The 26457-nt window shown below is 46.4% G+C and overlaps 1 protein-coding gene across 2 annotated transcripts in view; it reads left to right on the top strand.

Moving 5' to 3' along the window:
* Positions 1 to 26457, top strand: part of PLEKHG5 (pleckstrin homology and RhoGEF domain containing G5) — a 362885-nt gene that overhangs the window by 165963 nt on the left and 170465 nt on the right. For both annotated transcript variants that reach the window (XM_089663652.1, XM_089663653.1), the window contains 2 exons: positions 4605 to 4734; positions 19666 to 19768. In XM_089663652.1, the coding sequence (XP_089519778.1) occupies positions 4605 to 4734; positions 19666 to 19768 (233 nt within the window). The remainder of the gene's footprint in view (positions 1 to 4604; positions 4735 to 19665; positions 19769 to 26457) is intronic.

Here is a 26457-nt window from a genome sequence, read left to right as displayed (position 1 = left end):
CATGAGGTAAAGAAGAATCCCAGAGTGTCAGCTAAAGACCTACAGAAATCTCTGGCACATACTAACATTTTTGTTGACACATCTACAATAAGGAAAACATTAAACAAGAATGGAGTACATGGGAGGACACCACGGAGGAAGCCATTGCTGTCCAAAAAGAATATTGCAGTACGTTTGAAGTATGCAAAAGAGCACCTGGATGTTCCACAGCACTACTGGCAAAATATACTGTGGACAGATGAAACCAAGATTGAGTTGTTTGGGAAGAACACACAACACTATGTGTGGAGAAAAAAAGGCACAGCACACCAACATCAAAACCTCATCCCCACTGTGAAACATGGCGGAGGGAGCATCATGGTTTGGGGCTGCTTTGCTGCCTCAGGGCCTGGACGGATTGTTGTCATTGATGGGAAAATGAATTCCAGAGTTTATCAAGACATTTTGCAGGAAAACGTACGACCATCTGTCCGCCAACTGAAGCTCTGCAGAGGATGGGTGAGGCAACAGGACAATGACCCAAAGCATACAAGTAATTCAACAAAACAATGGCTGCAACAGCACAGAATACGCCTTTTGGAGTGGCCCAGTCAGAGTCCTGACCTCAACCCGATTGAAATGCTGTGGCATGACCTTAAGAGAGCGATTCACACCAGACATCCCAAGAATATTGCTACACTGAAACAGTTTTGTGAAGAGGAGTGGTCCAAAATGACTCCAGATCGTTGTGCAGGTCTGATCTGCAACTACAGGAAACGTTTGGTTGAGGTTATTGCTGCCAAAGGAGGGTCAACCAGTTATTAAGTCCAAAGGTTCACATACTTTTTCCTCCCTGCACTGTGAATGTTTACATGTTATGTGCAATTAAACCATGGCAACATCTAATGTTTGTGTAGTATTATGTTCAGCAGACAGTGTTCTTCTATTGTTGTGACTTAGATGACGTTCAGAGCACATTTTATGCCCAATTCATGCAAAACTCCACGTAATCCCAAGGGGTTCACATACTTTTTCTTGCAACTGTATATATATATATATATATATATATATATATATAGAATACGGCCAAAATTGGAGCATTTCAGATATATGTCAATATATTTTGGTAGAATATTTTTTTAAATATTCAGATATATTTTTCTTCCATGTGGGAAGGCATGCACTGGGATTTGGCTCAGGCTATTACTTGGTGGTAATACAGTAAATGGGAAGGCGGGAGATGGAATTTGGTGGCTACGTCTCTAACCAGTCTGGTTGGGTTTTATATTAAACAGAGAAGCTGCTTCTAGCAGCCCTTTGGGGCACCATGTTGAATAGGCCGCCTAGTCTCTACTTGGAAGAAACATTGGGTTGTTGTGAATTGGCAGAAATGTGGATACCTGTGGAGAGAGCTCTAATTGTTTCCGTACCTCCCGCCATGTCAAAGTCGTATCCCGGAGCAGAATATTATGTTGGAAGTGTGTCTGGAGGGATCGAAGTTTAATGAGCAGAGATCGTACCGGTAGATCCGTGCGTTCTCCAGCGCAGAATTTTGTATGCACCGAGGACTGGGATCAAAGTCATTTTTAGCTGTACTGATTGAACTTGTAGGTCGAATCAGAAGACGTGTGGTCAGTTATAATTTATAATTCTGGCCTATTTATTGAAATAAAATTGTAACAGCTTTTATTGCATCTTCTAATGCAACTTTTCTTTTTTAACAAATGTATCAAAAATGGATGTTAGTATTTGTTTAGTCTGTAGCCTTCCACGAGTGTGTCGTCAAGATGTGCCAAGACTTTCCCAGCACAAGCAACAGAAAACGGGTCTGCTTCAATAGAACTTTAGGGCAAATCCCGGACGAGCCCCCAATTATTTTATTATTATTATTATTATTATTCTTAATAATAAAATTACATTTTAATTAAAATTAAATTAAAATTGGGTGCGCGTGTTAAAATAAGAAAACAATAGATGCATTTGTAAAAAAATAAACAAATAAAATTGGGAGCATTTGTAAAAAAGAAAAAAGAAAAGAAAAAGAAAAAAAATTGATTTATTTGTAAAAATAAATAAATAAATTATTATTATTATTATTATTCAGGATTTATATAACGCCAACAGTTTGCTCAGCTCTTTACAATATAACGGGAGACAATACAGCAACAATACAGTTCAATACAAGAGGGAAAGGAGGGCCCTGATCCCTGGAGCTTACAATCTAAGAGGGAGGGGCTAGTGGCACAAAAGTTAATTTCAGTTAATGGATGTTAGTATTTATTTAGTGCAATCTGTAGCCTTACATGAGTGTGTCGTCAAGGTGCGCAAAGACTTTCCCAGCACAAGCAACAGAAAACACTACAGAAAACGGGTCTGCTTCAATAGAACTTTAGTGCCAATCCTGGATGAGCCCCCGATTATTTTATTATTATTATTATTATTAATAATAATAATAATAATAATAATAATAAAATTAAATTTGAATTAATATTAAATTAAAATTGGGTGCATGTGTTAAAAAAAGAAAACGGATGCATTTGTAAAAAAAATAACTAAACAAATAAAATTGGGTGCATTTGTAAAAAAAGAAAAGAAAAAGAAAAACAATTGATGTATTGGTAAAAATAAATAAATTATAATAATAATAATTATTATTCAGTATTGATGGCGCCAACAGTTTGCTCAGCGCTTTACAATATAACGGGAGACAATACAGCAACAGTACAGTTCAATGCAAGAGGGATAGGAGGGCCCTGATCCTGGGAGCTTACAATCTAAGAGGGAGGGGCTAGTGGTACAAAAGGTAATTTCATGTTTCTTCTTTTTATTCATGATCTCTCCAGACTATTCTCGCTTCTTGGAGTCCTCCAGAAACATGACCGGCTCCTTTCTGTCCATAACATGGCTGTGCTTTAAGTCCTTGTCCCTCCCCCTACTTCCGGCCAGCATCACTTCCTTTTGCCTGGGCTTAACCCCTTGACACCGACGTAACACAAATATGTGGCCTCATAGAACTGGGCTCTTTTCTGTGGGGCCACATATTTACGTACCTGTCTTTCTGCTGGGAGCACGCTGCATGGAGGAGAGAGATGCATGGTATCACTCTAACTCCTGGCATAGAGGGGGAAAAAAAAAGTTTGTAAAAAAAAAAAAAAAAGTAAATATTAAAAAAACAATTAAAGAAAAAATACATTAGATCAAGATTTAATCTAGTTCAGTGCCAGGGTAAGTGTTTGGGTCAAAGTCAAGATTGAAAAAAAAAATTTGGTGTCAGTGTGTTTTAGGCAAAAAAAAAATGTGTACTGTTGTTTCTGGGCTGTACTACAGGTACAACAAACAAATAATATACACATATAGGGTATCGCTGCGATCATCAAGAGCTGGAAAATTTATTTTGGGTTGTTCTTTAAAGGTAGGTTATGGTAGTAACAAGAAACACACAGCTAAATAAAAAAAAAATATTTTTTTTTTTTTTACTATTTTGGGCCAAAATAAAATAAATTAATAATTACAATATTATATATATATAATTAAAAATAATAATGATAATAAAAAAAAATCAGGAGATATCCATTACCATTCACCACCAAATGAAAGGCCAATTTGTCCTGAAAAAAATGCGGTATAATCCACCTGGATGTACGAAGTAGTTGTGATGATATGTACGGTTTTACTAACACATGTCAAAGTTGCAAAATTGTGCTTAGGCATTTATATGTGTTTTACCTTTAGGCGTGAAGGGGTTAATGAACCAGTCCAACGAGTTAATTAGCATATGGATAGTGGCAGCCTATCATCTAGAAGCAATATATGGTCTTAAATTTTTTTTTTTTACATATAGTTATGCTATAAAAATCACTCAAATAGCCATAGCAGCACATCTATTTATAAAACATTTGTTGAATGAACGTCGCAAGCATTTGTCTGGGCTCTAGGAATATTCCCCATATTTTCTCTAATGCTATAATTTCCTATGATCGTGGGCTCCACCTAATGGCCAGTATACTTTTTTAAAACACCTCAGTCAGAATATATACTGCATTTTGGCTACCAGATGGAGCCCAGGATCATAGGAAGTCATAGTATTGGCGAGAATACTAGGAAAATGTATGCAGCCTTGTCAAATGCTTGCGATATTCGCCGAATATTTGCCCAGAGTTCCACTTTAATCTTGACACAACGCACGGTGTGTTATATAATCAGTGCTGTGTGTCCAGAAGATATTTTGTATTCTGTTTTATAAACGGTTTATGTAACCGTGATGCATTTCCTAACACCGGCCAGTAATAGGATGGATACAAGTTCAAGAGACATGTAATTATTTATTGTAGGCATCTATATATTATCCATTTACATCACCTCGGCCTTCAAGGAGCTTACAGTCTAAGTTCCCCTATCTCACATGCATACTAGGGCCCTTTACCCTACCAGCTCATCTTCGGAATGTTGGAGGAAACCCACCCAAGCACATGCAAACTCCATGCAGATGGTGTCCTGGTTGGGATTCGAACCAAGAACCCCAGTGTTGAAGTGGTAACCACTAAGCCACCATGCTGCCCTATGTATACAAGCACTATAGGGATTTCTCTACATTTTTTTTAATGTGATATTTTTTTGTTTCACAGGTATGTCACCACGCTGATTGCCAACAAATGAACCAAAAAAACCCTTTGAACCTGTGCGAGTCATGTGACATCAATTTCCACAGCGCCATGCACTTTGATCGACACATACGCTTCGACCTGCCCCCTCAAGGTAAGAAACTCCTTTGTCTTCGGCGAACCGTTTATGAGATCTGCTGTGGAGATGTGGGGGCGATGGATCAATCTAAAAGGAGAATGAAGACCGAAATATATTTATGTGCGCGAGTTCTAAATTTCTTCAGTTCTCCGCTCCTTCTGTGAGATTCTATAATGAGTATATAGATTAGAGGAGACATTCTCAACCAGAGGTCCATGGAAAGGAACCATAAGGTTCTTCCAGAGGTTGCTAGGGGTTTCTTGAGCTGTGGTTGGTTGACTTCCCATCTGACGCATAGTTGCAGGACCAGCGCTACTTGACAGAACCAACAGCATGACACCAATGATCATTTTTAGCTATCTGTAAATAATGACCTCCACTGTACGGGGGGCATTGTTCCTTATGACCACCGATGTAAGGGGAATTTTTACCGTTGAGCCTGGTTTTAGAATTGGTTTTATTAAGGGTTCCTCAAGATCTGAAATCATTTTCTGGGTCCCTCTAGAGTAATAAAGGTTAGGAAAGACTGGGCTAGAGCAGTAATTTTCAACCAAAGTTCCATGGAATGGATCTCTAAGGTTGATGCAGAGGTTGCTAGGGGCTTCTTGAGCTATGGTTGGTTGATTTCCCATCCAATGGTACCTGCATAGTTTCGGGGCCAACGCTCCTTGGCGGAACCAGTGGCATGACATCAATGATCATTTTTAGTTATCTGTAATATTGACCACCAATGTAAGGTGGGCATTGCTACTTCTGACCACCAATTTAAGGGGTATTTTTGCCATTGAGTCCAATTTTAGAATTGGTTTTAGCAAAGGTTCCTTGAAAATTACTTTCTGGTTTCCTCTGGGGTAAAAAGGTTGAGAAAGGCTGGACTAGAGCAGCTATTCTCAACCAAAGTTCAATGGAATGGAACACTAAAGTTATTCCAGAGGTTGCTAGGGATTTCTTGTGGTTGGTTGACCTCCCATCTGATGGTACCTGCACAGTTCCAGGACCTTGGTAGAACGAGCGGCATGACACCAGTGATCTTTCTTAGAGATTTGTAATAATGATCATCACTATAAGGGAAGCATTGTTACTTCTGACCATCATCACAAGGGGTATTGTTGCCATTTCCCTGGTTTGAGAATTGGGTTTATTAAGGGTTCCTCAAGACCTGAAATCATTTTCTGGGTTCCTCTGGAGTAAAAAAGGTTGAGAAAGGCTGGGCTAGAGCAGTCATTTTCAACCAAAGTTCCATGGAATGGAACTCTAAGGTTGATGCATAGGTTGCTAGGGGCTTCTTGAGCTATGGTTGGTTGACTTCCCATCCAATGGTACCTGCATAGTTCCGGGGCCAACGCTCCTTGGCGGAACCAGTGGCATGACATCAATGATCATTTTTAGATATCTGTAATAATGACCACCAATGTAAGGTGGGCATTGCTACTTCTAACCACCAATATAAGGGGTATTTTTGCCATTGAGTCCGATTTTAGAATTGGTGTTAGTAAAGGTTCCTCGAAAATTACTTTCTGGGTTCCTCTGGGGTAAAAAGGTTGAGAAAGGCTGGACTAGAGCAGCTATTCTCAACCAAAGTTCCATGGAATGGAACTCTAAGGTTGATGCATAGGTTGCTAGGGGCTTCTTGAGCTATGGTTGGTTGACTTCCCATCCAATGGTACCTGCATAGTTCCGGGGCCAACGCTCCTTGGAGGAACAAGTGGCATGACATCAATGATCATTTTTAGTTATCTGTAATAATGACCACCAATGTAAGGTGGGCATTGCTACTTCTGACCACAAATTTAAGGGGTATTTTTGCCATTAAGTCCAATTTTAGAATTGGGTTTAGTAAAGGTTCCTCGAAAATTACTTTCTGAGTTCCTCTGGGGTAAAAAGGTTGAGAACGGCTGGACTAGAGCAGCTATTCTCAACCAAAGTTCAATGGAATGGAACACTAAAGTTATTCCAGAGGTTGCTAGGGATTTCTTGTGGTTGGTTGACCTCCCATCTGATGGTACCTGCATAGTTCCAGGACCTTGGCAGAACGAGCGGCATGACACCAGTGATCTTTCTTTAGAGATTTGTATTAATGGTCATCACTGTAAGGGAGGCATTATTACTTCTGACCATCATCATAAGGGGTATTTTTGCCATTAAACCTGGTTTTAGAATTGGTTTTAGTAAGGATTCCTTGAAACCTGAAAATTATTTTCTGGGTTCCTCTGGGATAAAAAGGTTGAGGAAGGCTGGACTACAGTAGCAGATGATTTCACTGAGATCAGAATTGCCCACTTATCTGATAGAATCCAAACATGGGTAGAGTTGTGCCGGATCTCAAAGACTTGGTAGAAACCATTGTGGACTGTAGGGTCAGTAAATGGAAGTGCGATGACTCTTGGCTTCTCAAAGGCTCCATGGAGTAAGAAGAACATAAACAAATGTAAATAAAAGAGCGCCAAACCAGTTTAAAGTCCAAAGGAAGAAGTCCATTGATTGTCTGATCTCTGTGTGTGTGACAGCGCTGGACTGATAGAAGAAAAAATTGGTTCTGATGGATCTGCTATAAAGTAAATCCATGACTGAAGTCTAGTATGGTTGAAACCTGTTCTGGTCCTAGGCTTCTACCTCTCTGATAGTGACACAAAGAAACACTCACCAGATAGTAGGTTCTTGAATGTGTACCAAGGAGTACCTGGTACAAAAGTTTGGGTGAATGTCACCAGCACACCGAGGATCATCAATATGGGTCCAAAAGTTTTAATAAATGATCACATAGTTACAGCAAGGCAACGCTTCGGAGACTCGCAGGACCCCTTCACCAGGCATGTGAAACTGAAGGAGTTGAGTGAGGAACCTGAACCGTCATCACCAGGAGGCCTCGTTAATCCTCCATGGTCCATGGGTCTCCAAACTATGGCCTTCCAGGGGACGAGGAACTGAAGTCAAACTTTTGGACCCATATTGGTGATCCTTGGTGTGCTGGTGACATTTTGCTGATTCTGTACGGTTCCAGCCGTTGGTCCCTGCAGCACCCACTTATACACACAGCCACGCAGGTTTGGATTGTACACTTGCATTCTGGTACAAAAGTTCATCTCACTTGAAGGACTTTTTGAAGCCATCATTGATTAGGAGCATCAGATACATCCAACGGGTTACAAGGGGGAAAATGCCCCGTTCTCCAGGGCATGAGCAATCGGTGTAATAAAAACCCAACAGAACGCACAGAGACCTGTTGTAAGGGACCACCTGGCGGTACCTCTAGCACTCCACTGGTCAGGTTTCCCCAGAGCGCGGAGTCTAAGTCACGGAGCACTTGTTCACCAGGGCCCCTGATGGTGGGGTTGGACTTGGAGCGCACCGAGACCAGGTCGCGACTACTGGATACACCCACCAGTGTTAGAGGAGTGCGCAAGAGGCTCCCGCAGGGTGAGAGCCTGATGTGAGGAGGTCGGGAGATCCCGACGGGATGGATGAGCAAGTGCAGGGTCAAACAAGCCGAGTCGGGAGCCGTGGGGTCGGTGCGGTACAAAGCAGCGGGCAGAGAATAGTCGGGTCACACGCCAGGTCAGAAACAGCAGATCAAATCCAACAGGGGGCATCCAGGAGAGAGGTCAGGCAAGCCAAGGGTCAGATGAGGAGAGTACAGCACAGTCAGGGATAATCCGGGTCAGCAACAATCAGAATTCAGGTACACACGGGATCAGGAACATAAGGAGACCAAACGGCAACCAGTGACAGTTCAAGGGGATTTAAATACTGTGCCCTGCGCTGTCATTGGTGCCAGGCACGCACCCGTGGATCCTAGTGCGCATGCGCGAGTTCCGTCACCGTGGCTGGCCCGGACCTAGCGCCCGCATCCCTGTGCAAGGCGGCACACTGCGCCTGCGCCGGGACCAGCACCGTGGCGATCCCTGACACCTGTGTTAAAATTCTTTGCATGAAGGCAAAAAACTTCTACCTGTAGCAGCCCCCCTCCCCCCCCTAATACTTACCTGAGCCCCATAGAGAACCAGCGATGTTCACGAGAGCCTTGGCTCTCGTGTGACTTTCCCTCCTCGTTGGCTGAGACAGCAGCAGGAGCCATTGACTCCCGCTGCTGTCAATCACAGCCAGTGAGCCGATGAGGAGAGAGGTGGGGCGGGGCCAAGCTGCAGCTCTGTGTGTGAATGGACACGCAGAGCACAGGCTCGGGAGTGAGCCTGCTTGGATGCCCCATAGCAAGCTGCTGGCTCTGGGGGGCACTTGGCAAGAGGGAAGGGCCAAGAGCGCCGGCAGGGTACCCAAGAAGAGGAGAATTGGGGCTGCTCTGTGCAAAACCATTACACAGAGCAGGTAAGTATAACATATTTCTTATTTTTGTTAAAAAAAATTCCTTTATAATCACTTTAAGATTTGATGAAGACCGCCTCTCACCAGGCATTGTGCAATATATGCTGCTAGGGGGAGAGAGCAGAGAGAGAGAGACAAGCTCATCGCTGTGCTGCTTCTCCTTTCACAGTCTAATCACAGGCTGGCGGTGGGTCCAGGATGACTCGGGCTCAGAGGAAGTGGGTTGAATGATGCTGGCCATCAAACTGAGGACATCTAATGGTTGGAATAAAGCACTGCAGGGAGGAAATCTCTGGACTGAATGTAAATATTGCAGCAAAAGCTGCTGTTAGTTTTGAGTTCTGCTCTAAAGCCTCACCTCAGTCGCAGCACCAATGTAAAACTCCTTCTCAACCGTAATTGGCTCCAGCGAGATGCAATATGGCGGCTAACCCCCGCACTTGGGAGAAGATTCTGCAGACGGCAATCTGATCCAACGCAGGATTGAATGTGAGGTGTGGCGGGGAGACAAATCACCTTTCATGAAAACACTTTGATTAAAGCCGGCTTTGTTTTCAGGGTAAAAAAAAGGGAATATCACTCCCGGCATTGGATCCATTAGCAGGCGAAGCTCCTTCCAGCAGATTACAGCAAACCGAATAAAAACGATGCGGCTTATTTACAGCCAAACGCCAGTTTTGCGTCAAGCGGAACTCAACTCCCCCCTCCATGTTTTTTTTTCTTCCCACTTACCTGCAGTGCTGTAGTGCTCCTCAGAGGACATATTCCCCCTGCACAGCAAAACCAAAGCTGCCCCGCTGCAATCTGCTATATGTGCGCCGCACAGCGCGCCCTGCGCCGCCATCTTGGTTCTCTTTCCCGCAGAGGAGGACTGATCATTGGAGCACTCAGGCACTGCCCGAGGGCCCAGGGTCAGTAGGGGGGCCCATGTAATGCCCCTGGTACGTTTTTTATAGGCTTCTTGGGTGTGCTTTGAGTGTGGGCAAGGACACAGGGGCCCCATGATCCCCTATTGCCCGGGGGCCCCATGAGTTGTCAGTCCGCCCCTGCTTTCCCGTGCAGGCAGGTCTGATGACACGCTGGACCTGCTTTCATCATCCAGACTGCCCCCTGGGTGCTCTGTGCAATGATCCTGCGGCCTCCTGAGAGACGTGATGTACCCATATGGAAGAAAAATATATTTCAAATATATTTTAAAAATATTCTTCCCAAATATATTTGACATATATTTGAAATGCTACAATTTTGGCCATATTCAATATTTTTCAATATATAAATATATATATATATATATATATATATATATATATATATATATCCCAGGTATAGGTATCCCAGGTGTGTGTATATATATATATATATACAGTTGCAAGAAAAAGTATGTGAACCCCTTGGGATTACGTGGAGTTTTGCATGAATTGGGCATAAAATGTGCTCTGAACGTCATCTAAGTCACAACAATAGAAGAACACAGTCTGCTGAACATAATACTACACAAACATTAGATGTTGCCATGGTTTAATTGCACATAACATGTAAACATTCACAGTGCAGGGAGGAAAAAGTATGTGAGGCCCTAGCTTAATGACTTCTCCCAGAGCTAATTGGAGCCAGGAGTGAGCCAACCTTGACTCCAATCAGTGTGATGATATTGGATGTGCTGCTGACAGCTGTCTTGCCCTTAAAAAACACACACCTGTTTTGGGTTTACTGGTTTCAAGAAGCACTGTCTGATGTGAACCATGCCTCGCAGAAAAGAGCTCTCAGAAGACCTACGATCAAGAATTGTTGACTTGCATAAAGCTGGAAAGGGTTACAAAAGTATCTCCTTGAGCCTTGATGTTCATGTGTCCACGGTAAGACAGACGGTCTACAAATGGAGAAAGTTTAGCACTGTTGCTACTCTCCCTAGGCGCGGTCGTCCTGTAAAAATGACTGCAAGAGCACAGCGCAGAATGCTGCACGAGGTAAAGAAGAATCCCAGAGTGTCAGCTAAAGACCTACAGAAATCTCTGGCACATGCTAACATTTTTGTTGACACATCTACAATAAGGAAAACATTAAACAAGAATGGAGTACATGGGAGGACACCACGGAGGAAGCCATTGCTGTCCAAAAAGAAGATTGCAGCACGTTTGAAGTTTGCAAAAGAGCACCTGGATGTTCCACAGCACTACTGGCAAAATATACTGTGGACAGATGAAACCAAGATTGAGTTGTTTGGGAAGAACACACAACACTATGTGTGGAGAAAAAAAGGCACAGCACACCAACATCAAACCTCATCCCCACTGTGAAACATGGCGGAGGGAGCATCATGGTTTGGGGCTGCTTTGCTGCCTCATGGGCTGGACGGATTGTTGTCATTGATGGGAAAATGAATTCCAGAGTTTATCAAGACATTTTGCAGGAAAACGTACGACCATCTGTCCACCAACTGAAGCTCCGCAGAGGATGGGTGATGCAACAGGACAATGACCCAAAGCATACAAGTAATTCAACAAAACAATGGCTGCAACAGCACAGAATATGCCTTCTGGAGTGGCCCAGTCAGAGTCCTGACCTCAACCCCATTGAAATGCTGTGGCATCACCTTAAGAGAGCGATTCATACCAGACATCCCAAGAATATTGCTACACTGAAACAGTTTTGTGAAGAGTGGTCCAAAATGACTCCAGATCGTTGTGCAGGTCTGATCTGCAACTACAGGAAACGTTTGGTTGAGGTTATTGCTACCAAAGGAGGGTCAACCAGTTATTAATTCCAAAGATTCACATACTTTTTCCTCCTTGCACTGTGAATGTTTACATGTTATGTGCAATTAAACCATGGCAACATCTAATGTTTGTGTAGTATTATGTTCAGCAGACTGTGTTCTTCTATTGTTGTGACTTAGATGACGTTCAGAACACATTTTATGCCCAATTCATGCAAAACTCCACGTAATCCCAAGGGGTTCACATACTTTTTCTTGCAACTGTATATATATACATACCTGGGATACCTACCCATATGGAAGAAAAATATATGTGAAATATATTTTTAAACTATTCTTCCCAAATATATTGACATATATTTGAAATGCTACAATTTTGGCCATATTCAATATATTTCAAAATATATTTCAATATATATATATATATATATATAGATATATGTTAAAATGCATTTTTATTACAAAATATATGAAAAATATTTTTAAAAATGCGAAAAATATTTTTAAAAATACTTTTCAAATATACTGTATGTCTTTAAAAATACAAATCTACATTTTTGGATTGCATTTACAAATATATGTAAAAATATATGTTAAAATGACTTTTTTATATGTTAAAAAAAAAACTGAAGAATATATTTAAGACAATATATTTTAAAAACTTTCAACATACAAGATATAAATATAGATATAGATAGATATATTTATTGAAATATATTGAATATGGTCAAAATTGTAGCATTTCAAATATATGTAAAAATATATGTTAAAATGACCTTTTTATATGTTTAAAAAAATCTGAAGAATATTTGAAAAAAATTTCAACATACCATATATATAAATATCTATTGAAATATATTAAATATGGCCAACATTGTAGCATTTCAAATACTCTGTCCTAACTGTTATATGCAAAAGGTGAAGCAACCCTTCCCTGATTCCATGAATTGTACAGGGCACACTGTTGGCGGTATCTCAGTGCCAGTTGGGCGTGGAGTGGAGGAGTTACTCTCACCATATATCACCATATTACGGAGAGTGCACCATGAATGTCTCTCCTTTCTAACCTGTCCCAGACATGAGCACTTCCCAGGTCTATGGGACAACTGACAGTGTCCCCAGCACTAGACCCACCCATATTTCTTCTAGATCAATTTGGCCACACCCACCATTTGGCATGGTACACTATTAGTCCCGCCTACTGCTTCACCCCCTACAGATTTCAACTTTAGCCAGACTCCAGGCAAGTACATTAAGTGACTCATGGAGCTCCATAGTAGGTTTTATGGTTGTATGGAGGCATAATGGAGACATAATGGCTGCATAATGGAGGCATAGTGGAGGTATAATGGAGGCATGATGGAGGTATAATGGAGGCATAGTGGAGGTATAATGGAGGCATGGTGGAGGCATAATGGAGGCATGATGGAGGTATAGTGGAGGTATAGTGGAGGTATAATGGAGGCATGATGGAGGTATAATGGAGGCATGGTGGAGGTATAATGGAGACATGGTGGAGGTATAATGGAGGCATGGTGGAGGTATAATGGAGGCATGGTGGAGGTATAATGGAGGCATGATTGAGGTATGATGGAGGTATAACGGAGGCATGGTGGAGGTATAACGGAGGCATGGTGGAAGTATAATGGAGGCATGGTGGAGGCATAGTGGAGGTATAATGGAGGCATGGTAGAGGTATAATGGAGGCATGGTAGAGGTATATTGGAGGCATGGTGGAGGTATAATGGAGGCATGGTGGAGGTATAATGGAGGCATGATGGAGGTATAATGGAGGCATAGTGGAGGTATAATGCACACCTATTAATGCAGCTCCATAATCATTAATAAATCATTAAAATGCATTTTTTTTTCAGTGCAAATGAATTTGTCCATGGTTCAGCCTCTAAAGCAGCAGAGCTCAGACTGACAAACGGAGAGGTAGGACTGGGAGGAAAGCAGAGAGACTGCATGTGAATGTGTTGATATGAAACATGCTGATAGGAGGAGCAGAGTGAGCAGGGGGATGATCGTGCCAGTCTGCTGCTGCTCTTTTACTGTACACATAGCAGGAGGTAGGAAGAGATCAGCCCTCTATTCTCTAACTGTAAGCTATGCTGTGTGGCAGAGCTGTAGAAATCCCAGGACTGGATGGACAGAGCTCCAAATCAATTGTGCTTCAAGAGCGAACTTGAATGCATCATTGTCCTAGAAGAGGAAAAGAGGACCATGATCCAAGGCCATTTCCAGGGGCAGTTCTCCAAATCCCCTGGCGGTGCCCCTGCGGTGGGGATCAGGTACTCCTCCTGCCCGCACCCTGTACCTGGAGCCACCTGGTATTATCCGCTCCTTTACAAACAGCTGTGTACGAGGGCCTAATTACTAGGCAGGTCTGCGGAGAGCCTGGAGACCCTCGTCAGCCCCGGAGACATCCAGGACACACCCAGAAACAAGCACAGACACACTCAACCACAACCCCATATTCCTCCAGACGGGCACACCATGCCGGAATAATTACAACGCAACAACGTCTCGAAAAAGGAGCACAATATGGAACGTCTGTCTGGAAGAGGAACGGATCACAAAATGCTGAACTAGGACTTAAAGCTGAACTCCGGGGAAACTAAGAGCCCTCCCTTGTAGTGGGGCTGTGTGGGGGCTAAATGCTGCTTATATGTCTAGAGAAGGTCTGTTAGACAGGTTCCCAATGGCTCCCCCCCCCCCATGCTTCTGCAATCAGGTCCTGATCTCATCAAGACCAATGCAGGAACCATAGCCCTGCATTGGACATGAGGATGCCTAGGAACCAGGGATGGACTGACAACTCATGGGGCCCCTGTGTCCTCGCCCACACTCAAACCACACCCAAAAAAGCCTATGAAAAAGGTACCAGGGGCATCTCATGGGGCCCCCTACTGACCCCGGTCCCTCGGGCAGTGCCCGAGTTCCCAAATGGTCAGTCCGCCCCTGCTAGGAACACTGTATGGGTATACATGACATAACTCTGTATGAGTATACATGACAGGTACACTTTGCCACCCAGGCAGCCAGAGTCCTTCACGTGGCACTGCGCAGCTATGGGCACCGCAGATGTTCTTCAGCTCTCAGGCTGCTGCTTGCCAAACTCAATGTCATGAGTCCTGTAGGTTCCTCTGTAATTTTCAAACCCGTTGCTCTGTAATTACAAGGCTGCGTCTCTTGTTTGTGACCCCTGGGACTTGGCACGGTGTCCCCTGTAGATGCACACCCAGTGACCCCGGGACACAAGAAGACACGGATCTACCGGGAACAGAAATGTCATCATTGCGTGGCACCATCCTCATACACAACACACCTTCCCAGCCAGCGGTAGGAGCGTGCCTAGGGGGCCAGGGTCAGGGACTACGTCCACCTTCAGAATTAAAGTCTGTGATTGAGACCGATCAACATTACTGGTCTATGACAGCTCAGTCACTGTGCTGGGAGCGCACAGAAGTGCTGGGAGCGCACATAACTGCTGGGAGCGCACATAACTGCTGGGAGCGCACAGAGGTGCTGGGAGCGCACATAACTGCTGGGAGCGCACATAACTGCTGGGAGCGCACATAACTGCTGGGAGCGCACAGAAATGATGAGAGCGCAAAGATATTTAGCCCTTAGTTATACACTATATTGTCAAAAGTATTGGGTCGCCGGTCTTTCCACGCACATTAATGGCCCCCCAGTCTTAGTCCGTAGGGTTCAATATTGAGTTGGCCCCCCCTTTCCACACACATGACCTGTAATGGCCCCCCAGTCTTAGTCCGTAGGGTTCAATATTGAGTTGGCCCCGCCCTTTCCACCCACATGACCTTTAATGGCCCCCCCAGTCTCAGTCCGTAGGGTTCAATATTGAGTTGGCCCCGCCCTTTCCACCCACATGACCTGTAATGGCCCCCCAGTCTTAGTCCGTAGGGTTCAATATTGAGTTGGCCCCGCCCTTTCCACCCACATGATCTTTAATGGCCCCCCCAGTCTCAGTCCGTAGGGTTCAATATTGAGTTGGCCCCGCCCTTTCCACCCACATGACCTTTAATGGCCCCCCAGTCTTAGTCCGTAGGGTTCAATATTGAGTTGGCCCCGCCCTTTGCAGCTATAACAGCTTCAACTCTTCTGGGAAGGCCGTCCACAAGGTTTAGGAGGGTGTCTATGGGAAGGTTGGACCATTCTTCCAGAAGCACATTTGTCAGGTCAGGCACTGATGTCGGGGGAGGAGGCCTGGCTTGCAGTCTCAACTCTAATTCATCCCAAAGGTGTTCTATGGGGTTGAGGTCAGGACTCTGTGCAGGACAGTCAAGTTCCTCCACCCCAAACTGGCTCCTCCATGTCATTATGGACCTTGCTTTGTGCACTGGTGGGCAGTCATGTTGGAACAGGAAGGGGCCATCCCCAAACTCCTCCCACAAAGTTGGGAGCCTGAAATTGTCCAAAATGTCGCCTTAGGAGTTCCCTTCACTGGAACTAGGGGGCCAAGCCCAACCTCTGAAAAACAACCCCACACCATAATCCCCCCTCCACCAAACTTTACACTTGGCACAACGCAGTCAGGCAAGTACCGTTCTCCTGGCCACCGCCAAACCCAGACACGTCCATCGGATTGCCAGACAGAGAAGTGTGATTGGTCACTCCAGAGAACACGTCTCCACTGCTCTAGAGTCCAGTGGCAGCGTGCTTTACACCACGGCATCCGACGCTTTGCATTGCACTTGGTGATGGAAGGCTTGGATGCAGCTGCTCGGCCATGGAAACCCATTCCATGAAGCTCTCTACGCACTGTTGTTGGGCTCATCTGAAGGTCACACCAAGTTTGGAGGTCTTTAGCTATTGACTCTGCAGACAGTTGGCGACTTCTGCGCACTGTGCGCTTCAGCATGCGCTGACCCCGCCCTGTCATGTGACGTGGCCTACCACTTGGTGGCTGAGTGGCTGTTGTTCCCAGTTGCTCCCACTTTGTTATAATCCCACTAACAGTTGAGCGTGGAATATTTAGTAGCCAGGAAATGTCCCGGATGGACTTATTGCCCAGGTGGCCACCTATCACGGGACCACGCTTGGAGTCACTGAGCTCCTGAGAGCGACCCATTCTTTCAGCAATGTTTGTAGAAGCCGTCTGCATGCCTAGGGGCTTGACTGTATACACCTGTGTCCATGGAGGGGATTGGAACGCCTGAATCACATGATATGGAGGGGATTGGAACACCTGAATCACATGATATAGAGGGGATTGGAACACCTGAATCACATGATATGGAGGGGATTGGAACACCTGAATCACATGATTGGGAGGGGATTGGAACACCTCAATCACATGATATGGAGGTGATTGGAACACCTGAATCATATGATATGGAGGGGATTGGAACACCTGAATCACATGATTGGGAGGGGATTGGAACACCTGAATCATATGATTGGGAGAGGATTGGAGCACCTGAATCACATGATTTGGAGGCGTGTCCTAATACTTTTGGCAATATAGTGTACTTTAAATATAAAAATGACCACATTTCACCTTCAGTCCTATCCATGTCTGGAACCTGGTCATGTGACCTGGACGCGGTGATGATCCCGTCGCTGGCACCTGTACACCCCCAAATCCGTTACACTTTGAGGGCAAATCCGTGAGATTTGCTTTGGCCGAAATTCAAGGGGATTTGGAGATCTGCGCCTTCGCTGAGGATTTATAGAAAGATTTCAGATGTTTATTGTCCTTTCCCGGCCAGACGTTCTCACAGCGCCGGATTGGGCTAAATTTAGAGTCAGTTTTATTCGCTTTGAATAAGATTTGCACTTTCGACCTTTTCTATGTAAAAATGAACGACTTTTTCCCGTATGATGTGCATTCCGGGGCAGGGGCGGACTGACAGCTCATGGGGCCCCCGGGCAATAGGGGATCATGGGGCCCCTGTATCCTCACCCACACTCAAACCACACCCAAAAAAGCCTACGAAATTCACCAGGGGCATCTCATGGGGCCCCCTACTGACCCCGGGCCCTTGGGGTCAGTCCGCCCCTGTTCCGGGGTAGACTCCATGTATCTAGAAGTGGCACATTGAGCGACGCTTGTATCGGAATCTGCGCTTCTCAAACGTCTTCAGTCCTTTGGAGCCCCCCCCTTAAAAGTTTGCAAACTCTCAAGGCACCCCAGTCTAAAATGGGGTCCCTCTTCACATCATAAGCCATCCTTTAACATCTGAGTCCCCCATGCACATCAAAGTCCTCTCCCCCCCCCACATAAGAGACCTAACCCCCCCTATCCTTTTCACATCACTCCTCACCCCCACCTTTTTTAATTCCTCAGCAAGTACCCCCTTCACATAAAAGTCCTCAGCAACCCCTTTACTTTCCACCAGAGTCATCAGTCCCCCTTTCACATCAGAGTCTGCAGTACCCTTCCCCCACCCTTTCATATCAGAGTCTTCAGTCATCCTCCTCCCCACATCAGAGTCTTTAAGAGGCCTCCCCCTTCTACATCAGAGTCCTCAACCCCCCACCCAGGGGCAGATTGACAACTCATGGGGCCCCCGGGCAATAGGGGATCATGGGGCCCCTGTGTCCTTGCCCACACCCAAAAAAGCCTATGAAAGGTACCAGGGGCATCTCATGGGGCCCCCTACTGACCCCGGGCCCTCAGGCAGTGCTTGAATGGTCAGTCCGCCCCTACCCCCACCCCTTTCATATTGGAGTCCTTAGTCCTCACCCTCCTTTTCATTTCTTGGCAACCACCCCCTTAACATCAAAGTCTTCAGCACCCCCTTTACTTTCCCCCCGTAGAGTCATCAGCCCCCCTTTCACATCAGAGCCCCCAGTACCCTTCCCCCACCCTTTCACATCAGAGTCCTCAATTCCCCCCCCCCCCTTTCCACATTGGAGTCCACAGTCCTCCCCTTTCATATCAGAGTCCTCAGTCCATCCCCCCTCCCTCACATAAGAGTTCTCATCACCCCCCATCTGTTTCACATTGGAGTCCTCAGTCATCCCCCCTCTACATCAGAGTCCACAGTCATTGTCCGCCCTCCACATCAGAGTCCTCAGTCATTGTCCGCCCTCCACATCAGAGTCCTCAGTCGTCGTCCGCCCTCCACATCAGAGTCCTCAGTCGTCGTCCGCCCTCCACATCAGAGTCCTCAGTCGTCGTCCGCCCTCCACATCAGAGTCCTCAGTCGTCGTCCGCCCTCCACATCAGAGTCCTCAGTCGTCGTCCGCCCTCCACATCAGAGTCCTCAGTCGTCGTCCGCCCTCCACATCAGAGTCCTCAGTCGTCGTCCGCCCTCCACATCAGAGTCCTCAGTCGTCGTCCGCCCTCCACATCAGAGTCCTCAGTCGTCGTCCGCCCTGCACATCAGAGTCCACAGTCGTCGTCCGCCCTCCACATCAGAGTCCACAGTCATTGTCCGCCCTCCACATCAGAGTCCTCAGTCATTGTCCGCCCTCCACATCAGAGTCCTCAGTCCCCCCTTTCACAATCAAAGTCCTCATCCCCGCTCCCACCTCCCCTCATCCAAAAGCCCAGAGACTGCCGCTGGGCACCACCATCTTGGATGTGATGTCTGCAGCCCCAGCAGACTCACTCAAGCACCAGTCTATCGTATTCCCTTTCTCTCCTTTCCCTGCTGCTACATAAACGTTTATGTAGAGGGAGAGGGAAGGGGTGAAGGAGCTGGGCCAGCACAGACAGTAGTTAAACACTCAAGAAGAGGGGGTTATGACGTGCGATGAGGATGCTGCAGTCACAATTTCCCGCTAGCTCAAAGGCAAAGAAAATGGAAAGGAGAACTGCTGCTCAATACTTGATTGTTCTCTGCTTTTCTGTGTATTTGGTTTTACGTTAGTGGCTCTTTAAGCGTGACTTTCCATCATGTATTTCATTTTAATTTATTTTTTATTTTTTGCAGGTTCCATCCTGGCCCGAAACGTCTCCACCCGGTCATGCCCTCCGCGGACGAGCCCCGCGTCTGATGTTGAGGAAGATGAAGAGGAGTTAATAGATGGAAAGGGGTAGGTTCCTAGTATTACATGTAATGAAAGGCCTGGATGAGGGAGGCAGCGCTCGTCATTGGCGTGACTTGTGTCCGGGGATTGGAAGTGTTGCGTCTCACAATACCAGACTAGACAGCTCTGAGCTATCATTACGCCGTCTACCACGTTAATTACCCTTTGTGGCTTCCACTCCTTCCTTTCCGTATTCCTTAAATATGAACCACGCCAACTTCTTGCCAAAGTTTTAGCTTTCCATCATCACTGCAATAAAAGTCGGCTACAATATTCCATGTGAGAGTTCAGCTCCTTCTTCTGCTCACACACACGGGGATCAGTCGTTTTGAGGGCTAGTCCAGTAGTCATTGCGTCGGTACTTTAGGGACCGTGTCATCAGGAACGGTGGTGGTGGCCATTCTGAACCAGTGACATCACCAAGGGATAGTCTGGCAGCCAGAGCCAATTACTCTACGGCAGTGGTCTAGGGGCCAGATGTGGCCCTTTGCTTGCTTTTATCTAGCTCTCAGCCAGGGTCGGGCTGACAACTCATGGGGCCCTTGGGCAATAGGGGATCATGGAGACCCTGTGTCCTTGCCCAAACTCAAAAAAGCCTATGAAAAAGGTACCAGGGGCATATCATGGGGCCCCCTACTGACCCCGGGCCCTCGGGCAGTGCCCGAGTTTCCAAATGGTCAGTTCGTCCCTGCCCTCAGCGCATTATTCCCCCCACTGTCAGCAGCAGTGGGGCATAGTTCCAATGACACTGACAATGGGGCACTGGACCTCTTACTGACACCAACGATAGGACAGGACACTGTTCCTTGTTGATGCCAACGGTGGGGTGCCATTCCTCCCATTGATACTAATGATGGGGCACTATTCCTCCCACTGACACCAATGATGGGGTACTATTCTTCCCAGTGACAAAAATGATGGGGTACTATTCCTCCCACTGACACCAATGATGGGTCACTATTCCTCTCACTGACACCAATGATGGGGCACTATTCCTCCCACTGACACCAGTGATGGGGCACTATTCCTCTCACTGACACCAATAATGGGGCACTATTCCTCCCACTGATACAAATATTGGGCACTATTCCTCCCACTGACACCAATGATGGGGCACTATTCCTCCCATTGACACCAATAAAGGGACACTATTTCTTTCACTGACACCAATGATGGGGCATTATTCCTCCCACTGACACCAGTGATGGGGCACTATTCCTCCCACTGACACCAGTGATGGGGCACTATTCCTCCCACTGACACCAGTGATGGGGCACTATTCCTCTCACTGACACCAGTGATGGGGTACTATTCCTCTCACTGACACCAATAATGGGGCACTATTCCTCCCACTGATACAAATATTGGGCACTATTCCTCCCACTGACACCAATGATGGGGCACTATTCCTCCCATTGACACCAATAAAGGGACACTATTTCTTTCACTGACACCAATGATGGGGCATTATTCCTCCCACTGACACCAATGATGGGGCACTATGCCCCCCACTGATACCAATGATGGGCATTATTCCTTTCACTGACACTACTGATGGGGCACTATCCCTCCCACTGACACCAACGACGGGGAACTATTCCTCCTACTGATACCAATGATGGGGCACTGTTCCTCACACTGACACCAACGATGGGACACCATTCCTCTCACTGACACCAATGATAGGACACTGTTCCTCATACTGACACCAATGATGGGTCACCATCCCTCCCACGAACACCAATAATGGGGCACTATTCCTCCCACTGACACCAATGATAGGACACTGTTCCTCATACTGACACCAATGATGGGGCACTATTCCTCTCAATGACACCAATGATGAGGCACTATTCCTTCCAGTGACACCAATGATGGGTCACCATCCCTCCCACGAACACCAATAATGGGGCACTATTCCTCCCACTGTCACTAACAACAGGGCACTATTCCTCCCCTCAATACAGAAAATGGGGCACTATTTACTCCCACTGATGGCAGGACAGGCCGGCCTCCCTAAAGATTGAAGAACAATAAACTGGCCCTTTGTTTAGAGGGTTTGGAGACCCCCTGCCCTAGGAGATCAGGAAGATTCATCTGCCGGAAGCATGGCCTTGTCAGATGGAGCACCCCACGTGATTGAGGGGAGTCAGCATCGGGAGAAGTGCTTATATTGGAATAGCTTACATATTTTTGGCTTGTCATAGAAAGAAACATTTTCCCTGTTGGAGCAAATTAGACCAAATTTTATGCAGGTTTTGCCTGCCTCTGGATGGACTGTGAGCTTAGGGACCTGGGGATACAATGAGAGTAATTGACCAAAAATAAGTGGGAGAACCAGACAGAGAAGGCAGTTCAGGACACGTAGAAACGTAAAGCTTAGTGTGCCCTCCTACGATGCTAGCAGGAACTGTGGGCATGCATATTGTAACTTCTGATAGATCAGCTATAGGTTTCCTCCATGCTTGGCAATCGACTGTTTGGCTCTGATAAAGAAGAGTAGCAAGCTTTTATCGAGCAAATGTAGCGCTTGGAACTGGATGGTGCAAAAGCAACATTTCAGGGTTTTTTGGAATAGATAGGAGTGTGGATAAGTCCCCAAATTCCACCAAAAGAGATCAGACATGGGCAAGTCCACCAAATATGGAGGATATCTCCTTTCAGACCACAACCTCTAAAGCATTTGTCTTTACAGAACAGGAGGGACCTTGCTTTTAGACTAGGGCAAGTTGTCCAAATATGGTGAACATCCCCTTTCAGACCACAAGCTCTAAGGCATCCCTTATTGAAGGACGTGAGGGACCTTGCTATCAGACTTGGGCAAGTCCACCAAATATGGAGTACATCACCTTTCTGATCACAAGCTCTAAAGCATCTGTCATTGTAGGGCAGGAGGGACCTTGCTATCAGACTTTGGCAAGTCCTCAAAATATGTGGATATCCCCTTTCTGACCATAACCTCTAAAGCATCTGTCATTGTAGGACAGGAGGGCCCGTGCTATCAGACCTGGGCAAGTCCACCAAATATAGAATACATCACCTTTCTGACCACAACCTCTTAAGTATTTGTCATTGTAGGACGGGAGGGACATTGCTATCAGACTTTGGCAAGTCCTCCAAATATGGTGGATATCCCCTTTCTGACCACAACCTCTAAAGCATTTGTCTTTAGAGAACAGGAGGGACCTTGCTTTTAGACTAGGGCAAGTTGTCCAAATACGGTGAACATCCCCTTTCACACCACAACCACTAAAGCATCTCTTATTGAAGGACCTAAGGGACCTTGCTATCAGACTTGGGCAAGTCCACCTATCATGTACCTGGTGACAGAGGCCAATGGGAAGCCCTCTCTCCATTGGCCTCTGTCACCAGGTATGTGATAGGTGGACTTGCCTCCCTTGCGGCTATGTTCCAGACTTCCCTGAAGGTGGGACAGCAGGAGTCAGGCCCAGAATTGCACAGGTCGCCTGTGTGAGTGCTTGCTTGGTGGTCCACCCAGGAGCACAGCTGATGCACTGACATGGGGTCTGCAGGCAGGGGGTGCCTGTGCGAGGTATGCAGGTCTTCCAGAGGACAGAGGATCACAGGAGAACCAGTTCGAGCCAAGGTCGGGTACCAGGCGGGGATCGGAGCAGACGTAGTCAAAAGGGGTAGCCAAGGTCATAAACAGAGAGCAGGAGAGAAGATCCGTTAGACAAACTGGGGTCAGGTCGGGGTTAAACAGAGCAGACAGGTCCAGGAGCAAACCGAGTCATTAACAAGAAATCACAGATCACAATAGCACAGGAACAAGGTACTGGGAAGCCAGAGATCAACCAGCACCTAAGTGTAGTGCAGGGCTTTCTTATAAAGGCAGTTTGGTGCCAAATTTGAGCCGATGTGAACTTCTGCGGCCATGCAAGGTACTGGCAGGGGTGCCAGGTCTCCTAACACCTCTGCCGAGGACAGAGTCATGACACCACCAAATATAGAGTACATGACCTTTCTGACCACAACCTCTAAAGCATCTGTCATTGTAGGATGGGAGGGACCTTGCTATCGGACTTTGGCAAGTCCTCCATATATGGTGGATATCCCCTTTTTTGACCATAACTTCTAAAGCACCTGGAAGTGTAGCACTACCCCCTTAGGAATCGCTGAGTTTTTTGGTCCACCTCAAGCTCTGCATAGCCAGGCAACATGCACCTCTCCACACTTTGCACACCGGAGTCAAAGAACAGTCCTTGAGCTTGGTTTTGTAGTTTTATTTAGGGGTTAAACTTGGATGGGGTCCAGGGGTACATGGGATGGCTGAGGAACTACAGCCTTAAGGACAAACTCCTTAGCAACTGTGCACATAAGTGTGTTTCTTTCCTCGAAGAGCTCTAAAGATTCTTCCTAGTGTACCTCTTCAGACCTCGGATGATTACTCCTCTTGACCCAGCTGCACTGAGGGTATTCCCTGGGCAAGGGGGTGCAAGAACTGTTAGTTTAGAAACCGTCCCAGATGAGATGCTCGTTGGGTCTTGCACCTGACTGTCCTCTCCCCTTATCTGGCCCAGGGGGTGTAAGAGTACTCACACTGTCCTTTCCTGTCAGAGGGTTGATGGCTGCCTTCAGGCCTTTCGCTGGGCTGGCTTCTTCCCTGCTGCTCAGCATGTCCTCACCAGGAGACGGTAGCACAGTGGAGAGCCTCGTTTCCTGCAAACTGCCTGTAGGTAAGCCTCCTCCCTGGGGCCCCCTCCCAGGCTCCATGCTCCAGCCTTTACCTCAATCCATCTTTCACCCGACACTGCACACTACTGCACAGGCTTTGCCACTTTTAAGGGTTACATTGGTAAACATGCCCAGCCTCCTGCCAGGGGATTGGCCAAGGCAAGGTCCCTCAAACATTCAGATCTGCAACACCTCCTCTCCCCTGCCTCTCTTTCAGAAAGTTCTCTATGTTCTGGAAGGGTAGGAGTTCTCCTGAAACCCTGACTCAATCGAACCTCCCAGCCTGTCCTGAGGTGAACTCACTGCCTCACTCCCAAGCTGACTCATCCCCAGGCTGCCACTCAGCCTCTAACTAGAGAAATCTAGAGGTCGTTTCAGAAGAATGCTCCTTACATTTGTGGTCAATGGGAAGAATCCCTCCTTTGCAGATTGGTGTCAGTGGTTGCTTACCTAAGATACAAGGTCAGGGAAGTCCTTAGCAACCCCTGGAGAAACCCTTGGGTTCCGTAGCGCCCAGGTCGAGAATAGCTGCTGCACAGGCTTTGCCACTTTTAAGGGTTACCTTGTTCACCATGCCCAGGTTCCTGCAAAGGGATTGGCCAAGGTCCCTAAAACATGCAGATCTGCGACTCCTCCTCTCCCCTGCCTCTCTTTCAGAAAGTTCTCTAAGTTTCTGGAAGGGTAGGAGGGCTCCTGAAACCCTGACCCATTCAAACCTCCCAGCCTGTCCTGAGATGAACTCACTCCCAAGCTGAGTCATCCCCAGGCTGCCACTCAGCCTCTAACTAGAGAAATCTAGAGGTCGTTACAGAAGAATGCTTCTTACATTTGTGGTCAATGGGAAGAATCCCTCCTTTGCAGATTGGTGTCAGTGGTTACTTACCTAAGATACAAGGTCAGGGAAGTCCTTAGCAACCCCTGGAGAAACCCTTGGGTTCCGTAGCACCCTGGTTGAGAATAGCTGCTGCACAGGCTTTGCCACTTTTAAGGGTTACCTTGTTCACCATGCCCAGCTTCCTGCAAAGGGATTGGCCAAGGTCCCTCAAACATGCAGATCTGCGACTCCTCCTCTCCCCTGCCTCTCTTTCAGAAAGTTCTCTAAGTTTCTGGAAGGGTAGGAGGGCTCCTGAAACCCTGATCCTTTCGAACCTCCCAGCCTGTCCTGAGGTGAACTCACTGCCTCACTCCCAAGCTGACTCATCCCCAGGCTGCCACTCAGCCTCTAACTAGAGAAATCTAGAGGTCGTTTCAGAAGAATGCTCCTTACATTTGTGGTCAATGGGAAGAATCCCTCCTTTACAGATTATTGGTGTCAGTGGTTACTTACCTAAGATACAAGGTCAGAGAAGTCCCTAGCAACCCCTGGAGAAACCCTTGGGTTCCGTAGCGCCCTGGTTGAGAATAGGTGCTGTAGACGATCACCATATTTTCTTTTCTTCATGGTTCATAATCAACTGTTCCTTAAATCCATCATCTTGCCTGACCTGTGCTGAGGTTCAAGGGACCCTGGGAGAGATGGGCGCAGAGGTCTCCTCCGTTTCCTATACAGTCAATCACCCTCATCAATAAAACATTACAGTTGTTATTTTTACATTCCACCCTCTCAAGCATTCTTCGTCCCTCTCTTCATAATGAAAGACTTCCCTGTTTTCTTTTTTTTCTCTCTCTCTTTTTACAAGTTCGAATTCCCTCTCAGAGGCAGCGAGTGAGACTGCTGTGACCTGGTCCAGCTGGCACTTGTAATGTTTCTCTGGAGACCACTGCAGACAGTCTGCTGATGTGTTGTGCTTTCCCTGATATTTAAACCGCCTGCCGCCTATTATTCAGCGATCGCTCTGCAGTTCAGCCCATTGAAAGCTGTGGTTTCTCTTCCTGGACAGTGTTCCCTTCCAATTTTAATGGCTGCCCCATAAAAAAACACCAGGCTTGGCACTTGTGAAAAGAAAGCTTTCGCCTTCGAAAATGGTCTACCTTACACTGGGATCAGTTTCCAAAAGACA

Source organism: Staurois parvus, unplaced genomic scaffold (genome assembly GCF_062004578.1).
Source record: "Staurois parvus isolate SC_StPar_1 unplaced genomic scaffold, SC_StPar_1.0 ptg001740l, whole genome shotgun sequence".
Classification (NCBI taxonomy): domain Eukaryota; kingdom Metazoa; phylum Chordata; class Amphibia; order Anura; family Ranidae; genus Staurois; species Staurois parvus.
Note: the sequence above shows the minus strand (reverse complement) of the source record. Positions and strands in the feature narration are given on the sequence as shown.